Source organism: Aedes aegypti, chromosome 1 (assembly GCF_002204515.2).
Source record: "Aedes aegypti strain LVP_AGWG chromosome 1, AaegL5.0 Primary Assembly, whole genome shotgun sequence".
In the NCBI taxonomy this organism is placed as follows: Eukaryota; Metazoa; Arthropoda; class Insecta; order Diptera; family Culicidae; genus Aedes; species Aedes aegypti.
This window is the reverse complement of record NC_035107.1, coordinates 43,946,682-43,954,815: the sequence shown is the minus strand read 5'-3', so window position 1 is coordinate 43,954,815 and position 8,134 is coordinate 43,946,682. Positions and strand designations below refer to the sequence as shown.

Here is an 8,134-nt window from a genome sequence, read left to right as displayed (position 1 = left end):
ATCATGCCACTATTCTAAAAATGTCGTGGAGCGGTATGAGGCCAATTCTGTCCATTTTGTTCCAAAGGACATGAATCCGCCAAACTGTCCGGAGCTGCGCCCGGTGGAGCAGTACTGAGCAATAATGAAGCGGGAACTTCGGAATAGCAAGAAAACAGTCAAATACGAGAAAAACATGTTAGGAAATGGAAAAAAAAAACTGAGAAACTGGTACCGGATGACAATGTAAAGACTTTGATGGAGGAAGCGAAAATGCCTTCAATTTTACACTCAAGGCTCCATCGATTAACTTTTCTTTTGATTTTTGTAGTAAATATATGTATAAAACTACCCTAAAATTTTGGTTTGTATCTAAACATTATAAGAAAATTGGCATGACATTTTCGGTGTCGCAATAATGTCGTGTTCCGATTTGAATTTATGATGCCTTGTGAGTGTTTGCCATAGTCCTGGAAACGTGATTGATTAGCATCCTAATCACACTTCTTTTGAGTAATTTATTATCCTAATTGGTCATTTACATAACGAATAACCTAAAGACCCCCTCAATCGTAGTACCCCATCCGCTGGGCTTCTTCCACAATCGCAACAAACGCCGCCATGGTCTCCTCTCCCACCGGCGTAATCTGTTCCGCCGGAAGTATGAACATATCGGTCGAATCCGGTGGTCCCCGCAGCTCGAACGTCAACGAAACCGGAATCTTGGCCTCCTGATAGGCCCAGTCGATGCTTCCCCCGCTCGAAGGATAGATCGTCTCGTGTTTGCTCCCTCCCTGGAACTCCGTCCCATGAACGGCCGTCAACGCCGCAATGGCCTTATCCGTTATCGACTGCAGGTGCTCGTAGTTGGCAACCTTTTCTGGCGTGTGACCCAACGGGAACATCAACAGCTGCGAGTACGAATGCAACGCAATGTACGTCCGGATCCGTTCCTTCTCGGCGTTCTTTCGGATGAAATCGGCCAGTGCCTTAGCTTCCGGTTCGGAGAATACACTTCCTCCGGAGAAATCGTAACTGCACGGATCATCGCTGGAACCGATTCCGCCCCAGTTGCTATCGAAGTTCCGATTCAAGTCCACTCCACGGCAGATACCGTACGGTTGACGGTTCTTGCGCCACAGGCGATCGCTCTCGAAGGAGAACTTGTACCCATCCGGGTTCACAGTTGGGAAGAAGAACCAGTCGTAGTTGGTGGAAAGATCGACGATCTTAGGATCCTGGGAGGTGATCAGTTGGTTAAGGATGAAGGTGGCCGTCGCAGGCGAGATCCATTCCCGAGCGTGGATACCTCCCTCGACGAAAATGGCTTTGTTGTCGGGTTTGCGGGAAAGTTTGATGCCTTTGATCGGGCGTCCTTCGTAGGAGTTTCCTAAGAAAGTGACGGTTATGAAGGAGTGCTTTTGGGAGAGTTCATCCATCCACGCGTAGATCGTCTCCAGGTGGAAATAGTGATTCCAGTCGAACTCAGATGGCGCGGCAGTAGCTGGTTTAACGTTTTTCGCTTCAACATCGATTCTGCTCTGAACGTTGTATTCCTACAAGAATCCGATTGAGGAAAGTCTTATTCGAATCAGAGGGAAGAACACACTTACCAGAACCCGTCCTGTAACCAAAAACCGATCCAGAAGGTCCTCAAAATCGGCAACCTTGTTGGCGGCGACCATGATGGTCAGCTGTTGTCCTGGTTGCCGAGCATGGCCGTAGAACGTGCAACTATCGCTCTTGGCCTCCAGATCCTGAAAGACCTGCACGTGTTGATCTGTCTCCAGTTGGACGCGATACAACCGATAGTGGTCATAGCGGGCGCGGTTCTCTGTTTCATAAGCAACCGGAAATGCGATTATTGTTGAATGAAAAACGATTAAAATTATTCCCATTCGAGTGAATGACGAGAAAGATGTTTGCCTACCGGCCATTATGATGTTACTGATCCGGGTGGATGGATGATAGACGCAGGCAGTTATCGATTTGACAATGCTATCAATTACAATTCAAATGAGACGTACTCAGTTCGGATCCTAATCTTGCCCAGGGAACTGATTGTAAGAAGATCCAATGCTTCAGAAATCCAACTGAATGACACGCAGGTATTTGAATCACTTGTATGAGGTTTCTACGGTTCGAATAAGATATTTTCTGTTCTATTTTTACCACTACAGATTTACGGCAACGCCGATATGTTCATCCGAATGCAAACATTCGAGTACAGTGATGGCCGCACCGAGAGTAACAATTTGAATTTGTTGAGTGGATGCTAGTTAAAAGCGCCATTTGCCATTCCATATGCCATTTCGTTTGCCATTTCCTGCTGCGTAGCTAGGGGGTGCGATGGGTGCGGTCCGCACTGGGCCCCGAGTACATAAAGGCCCCCAAATCGAGGTAAGAGTTTAATTTAATATTATAAAATTGGTTTCTAGAAAAATAACACGATAACAAGCAGATAAAAACTCAATTTGAAGGTGACTTCAATCGGTAATGTGTAGGGGCCCATGTTCAATGGTATTAGTGATTAGAGATGCCAGTTACCATCTTCGGGACATGGTTTGTATTCAATCAAGGCTAATAGCAGATCTCTTTTTATAGACTTAGACTCTATTTCAATGCAAATCTTTCTTATTTATATTGCTGCATTGAATCCTGCTTCAAGAGATTTCAGAGAGATCTTCAGAGACTAGCCCGCTAATTAGTTTCAGTCGTATAAGGCTATTATACGACTAAAATGGAGCATGCTAGCTGTATAATATCACTATATTAGCATGCAGGGCGAATTATAGTGCTGTTTAATTACTTGGATATTACGCGATTTTTTCTCAGGTTCTTTAGGAATTGCTTTTCAGATTCCTCGAGGGAAAGCTTCAGAAATTATTCTAGTAATTTCTACAAAGATCTCTTCAGATATACTTCTGGGATCTCCTTCAGAAATTTATTTATTAATTCCAGCACCAAGTCTCCCAGAAAAACTTGCAGCGTTGTTTTAAGGGATGGTTAACTTAACGCTTCTCTTTACTATTTTGATTTCCACAGTCATAAACATCTTGGTAAGTTAGTTCCTTAAAAAATTACCCGAGGCAATATATTTAATACTCTTCCTGGAATTTCTCTTTAAATTAACAAGGGATTCCTCATAAAGTTCCTTCTGAAATTTCTCTGAAGATTTCTCCAATATTTTATGCGAAATGACTCTGTAGTTCTGCCAATTAATTTTTTGAGTATTTTTCAAGTAAAATTTTCATAGCTTCTTCATAAGTTCATCTGAGGTTCCACACCAGCTTAAATTACAGTAAATAATCTAGTAATTGCAATCATCTAAGCAATCTACGGAATCCTCTTCCTCAAGAGCCCAGGAGTTCGCTCAAAGAACTTTGTAAGAGTTCATCATAGGTTACTTACTAACTTAATCATATCTTCCGGATTTTCGACAAAATTCACCAATAATTTCTAAACTAAATCCTTGATCTTATTCTGGAGATATTTCTGGGAAAATGAAAATATCTTTGGGAAATTTCTCTAAGAACTTGTAGAATAATTCCCAAAGGAATCTTTAGAACAATCTCTGGAGTTATACCTGAAGGAATTGACTGGTTGAAATCTTAACGATAATTTTGAATAAAATTTCTACAAAATCCTTTGAGTAAATACTTGTTTACATCTTAAAGATTTTGTAAACGGGAATCTTGGTGGAAGATTTGAAAAAAAAGACGGTAAAATCATTGTATACATTCGTGAAGTGCACATGATTCTCTTGAAAAATTCTGAAAGATTCTTTTAAGTAATTCATGCTGGAATCTCTGAGGTAACTTCTAAGGCTATCTTTATAAAATTCTACGTTGAATTCCTAAGGTATCTGTAACGAAATCCTTAGGAAGTTCATGGAAATCACAAAATGAATTCCTGAAGAGTTTATTTTGTAATTTATTTGGAACAAACCATGGGCAAATCTATAGATTTTTAGGGCATTTTTTCCATCAAGAATTTCTTAATCAATCCCGACTCAAAAACAGAAAATTTGGAAAATGTCAAAATTCCCTCAGAATTCTCAATTGAAGCTGTATATGAATCATTGCTATCCAGAGCTACGTCGCCAGCTGATACTTCCATTTCCATGGCATTTCGCTAGAAGTTCTCTCGATAATTTTCAGTAAACTAATGTATTTTTGAACAAGAATTAAGAAAAGAATAACTGTAAGCTTTAAATTAATAAACTGTCATTTTTGCTATCAAACAACTACAACAACATTATCAACTAATAAATCATAATTGTATAAAAGCTATTTGGTCATCGATTATTTCAACAATCGATTTCAAATTAGCGCGTTATATTTAGACGGCGTCCACATTTATTTTGAGGGCCCTTAAATGGAACTCCGCACCGGGCCCCAAAAACCCTTGCTACGTCACTGGCCATTTCATTTGCCATTCCATTTGCAATTCCATTTGCCATTCAGCTTGTACTTTCATTTGCCATTCCATTTGTCATTCCATTTGCCATTCCATATACCATTCCGTTTGCCATTTCATTTGCCGTTCCATTTGCCATTCCAATTCAATTCCATTTGCCATTAGATTTGCCATTTCATTTGCCATTCAATTTGCTGTTCTATATGCCATTTCATCTGCAATTCCATTTGCCATTCCATTTGCCATTTCATTTACCATTTCGTTTGTAATTTCATTTGCCATTCTTTTTCCAATTGCATTTCCATCCACATTTCCATTCGCCTTTACATAAACATTTCCCAAGAGAAAATCGTTTTTTGCTTATACGACGCGAGATATACAGGGTGTCCGCAAATTATCCGTACAAACTTTGAAGACCTGGCTCTATACAATCAAGCATAATAAATTCAATATTCTTGCATGGTTTTAAACATTGGCTCATTATATTCTTAAGAAATAAGTTTGACACATTTCCGATTTCAAATAATTGCAAAACCAACCCAAATGTATTGAGGTGTCTTAAAGGGAGCTGTTTTCCAAGCTTTATGATGGAAGAGAATTGTCCATAGAACTCACTGGATTTGAACCGTACAATTTTCTATTTCCAGTCTTACTTGAAGCAACTAACCTGTAGATTACTTCAAAATAGGACATTTGGATTCATCTCTTTTAGGTTTTAGGGATAACACATCCCCAGTATGACTAGCGGGCCTCAGGAAAAACTTCTCTGAAAAATTTAAATTTGCCTAACTCAGTAACAAGCAATCATTTTGAAATTTGTTAAAGTTGTATTTTGTGTTAACATATAGATGTATTATAAAAGGTACATGGACATTGATTTCTCATTGTTTTCAATGTGAGAGATCGTCTCTCCAATATTTTGCTCTTCGGATAATTTGCGGACACCCTGTACAACTGCTCTTTAAATAAAAAAAAAACTGTAAGTGTAAGTGACGAAAACTACTTTTGAGTATACTTTTTATAAATTTTATATAGGGGAGGGATTATTGAAGTATGTTTAAAACTACAAATTGAACTTAAATACTTCACCTTTTGCAAAAAAAAAAAAAAAATACTAAAATCACTAGTAAGGCGAGCAAATACCTTTAAACTCTAATATGTGTCTTGACAGATAGGCCTATTTCGTCTGCGACTTACAGACTTCTTCAGAGTTGCTTATCTGTCAAGATAAGCAACACATATTAGAGTTTAAAGGTATTTGCTCGCCTTACTTGTGATTTTAGTGTTTTATTTTTTTGCAAAAAGTGAAGTGTTAAAGTTCAATTTGTACGTTTGAGTAAAATTACTTTGAAGTTTCTTAAGCAATTTTCCATTCCATATCAAATGTATGGGCCCGCAAAGAAAAATACAGTTTACCGTTTGTTCCAAACAATAAGATGCTTCTAACTGGTAATGTTAACGAATCACAAACAATTGCAATTATGTTGAACATTATAAAATCTAGAGCTTTCAACAGTAAAAAACGTTTCCAGTAATCCAATCCAAATTGTGCCAATGTATTGAAGTGTCCTCAAATTGTTCAACAATATAGCGTAGACACCGGTGAGAAATAGTGACAACATATAATCACCTTCTATAAAACTGTTTTGGTTTATTTTCACACAACACATTTACATATATACCATACACCATATAAAAAAGTATTATAACAATTCGGTGAATAGTTAAACGCATTTCATTATTATACACGCTTGAAAATTAATACTGCGATGACAAGGTTTAAAAGTTTTTACATAGCGGTGAAAAATACTTATTTTCTCAAAAATTAATACACATAGTCAATCAACTCAACAATTTCAATATTCTATTTTTGCATATTATAATAAATATGAAGAAAATAATAAAAGAAAATTTGCCACCGTTTATGATTTACACATTGACTGTGTTGAATTTTTTCAACGTGTTCTTTGCACTAAGCTGACAGAAATAGAAAAATAAAACCCGTCGCGATTTTGCCAGTTGTAAATATTCTGTTTTTATTTTAAATAGAGAACTCACTCGGATCTTGTGCCGGATTTGGAACTGCAGGTAAGCTAAAAGATCCCTATTCCAATTTCATCAACCGGCATGAATAAAGTATGCTTTTGCTTCTCTCTTCTTCAAAGATTTGCAAGTCGGCTGCTTCTGCGAGATCCTCCGAAAAAAATCCGTCTGCCGCACAATACCAAGGAACAGCAACGCAAAAAACCGGCAGCCAATACGAGAAAGGAAGATGAGGTAATCTGGATCGAAGATGGAAACATGGAACTCGTTCGCTTTCGGACTACTAGCAGCAATATTGATCTGGAAGAATGGATCCCAGAGGTCCCGGAGCTGCAACTGCTTCTCTCTTTTCAAAGATTTTCGAGTCGGCTGCTTCTGCGAGATCCTCCGAAAAAAATGCCGTCTTTGCCACACAACACCAAGGAACAGCAACGCAAAACGCCGGCAGCCAATACGAGAAAGGAAGATGAGGTCATCTGGATCAAGGATGGAAACATGGAACTAGTTCTCTTTCGGACTACTAGCTGCAATATTGATCTCGAAGAGGTCACGGAGCTGAAAGTTTGAAACCCTACGACAGACATACGTGAAAAAGTGTATAGAAGAGTGTAGCGAAAAAGACGAGGCTTAACAGATCATTAATAATACTAAATGATGATAATTGAACAACTTTTTTTTTTCAAATGTTATCTCATTTCAAACTAAACCAAATTTTTTAGTTTATTTGTGTATTTCATTGACTGAGTTACAAATGTTTTATTAAAAGTGAGTTTTTCAACATGTATCTACTTGTTTCGTTGTGTTTTATGGAATATTTTTATGACATTTTCTTGTAATGTATAAATGCAATATAACAATTCATCATACGGTTTAAATACCATAAAGCAACATAAGCCAACAATTACACGAACATTATTCGTTATTTTTAAATATATATTGTTCAACTGTAACTAAACCTTTTGCGTTACAATGACTTTGGCATAAAAATGGATGGTATACCCACCTTTCGACAAACTATCCACAACAAATTTTGTTTGAGAAAATCATCATTTTTGAATGGTTACATAACTTAACCGCCCATTCCCCACATTGTTATTTGCCCATTTACCATTCACCAAACTGTCAAAATCGTCTGCGGTACTGTTGGTTTATTGTTAACTTGGATGTTATAGGAAACTGGTTAGATATTGTTTTTAGTTGTTATGGATAATTTGGCAAATGGTGCCAGTACGGTTCCAGTTTATGCGGGGGAGCAAACAAACCTTACAAGTCTTCAACGAATTCTGTTTTTTTTTTTTCAAAAACCCAAAAATTCCGTTGGAAAACTTTGAAGTATATTGAAACCAACGAATTTGTCGCTTACAACCCTTTGCGTTTGGGCCCCACAAATGTCATTATGATGTTTCATCATTTGAATAGCTGTTGTAGTGTTATTCATATTAAATGAAGGTTCCAAAAGACAATCACAATATTTTCATGAAGCATTGAAATATTTAGCAAAATTTTATAAAGCCGAAAATGGCTATTTTTGACACCCAGCCACCACCTCGTAAGGCTTTTTGTATAAGTATTTTAAAAATTGTGCACAAGCTTTAACATTTTTGTAGACAACACCTCACCTTCTTTAGCGACGACCGGAAAGTGCTCTATGAACACTTAGCTGAGAAGCAGACTCCTTTCCAGTAGAGGAATA

The 8,134-nt window shown here is 37.7% G+C and overlaps 1 protein-coding gene and 1 long non-coding RNA gene across 3 annotated transcripts; one reads left to right on the top strand and one right to left on the bottom strand.

Moving 5' to 3' along the window:
* Positions 1-363: 363 nt before the first annotated feature.
* Positions 364-2,151, bottom strand: LOC5579016 (zinc carboxypeptidase). 2 transcript variants are annotated; one of them, XM_001664147.2, is made up of 4 exons: positions 1,910-2,149; positions 1,593-1,813; positions 505-1,535; positions 364-438 (listed from the first exon to the last, which is right to left on the bottom strand). In XM_001664147.2, the coding sequence occupies exons 1-3, from the start codon at positions 1,914-1,916 to the stop codon at positions 546-548; spliced, it is 1,218 nt and encodes a 405-aa protein (XP_001664197.2). In that variant the 5' UTR covers positions 1,917-2,149; the 3' UTR covers positions 364-438; positions 505-545. The 2 variants fall into 2 exon arrangements, with proteins under 2 accessions (XP_001664197.2, XP_001664196.2); XM_001664146.2 differs by having other exon boundaries at positions 1,593-2,151.
* A 3,548-nt stretch (positions 2,152-5,699) lies between these two features.
* On the top strand, positions 5,700-7,273 carry LOC110674409. The gene is made up of 2 exons (XR_002498836.1): positions 5,700-6,486; positions 6,564-7,273. It is a non-coding gene; the product is annotated as an uncharacterized LOC110674409 (long non-coding RNA).
* Positions 7,274-8,134: the final 861 nt, after the last annotated feature.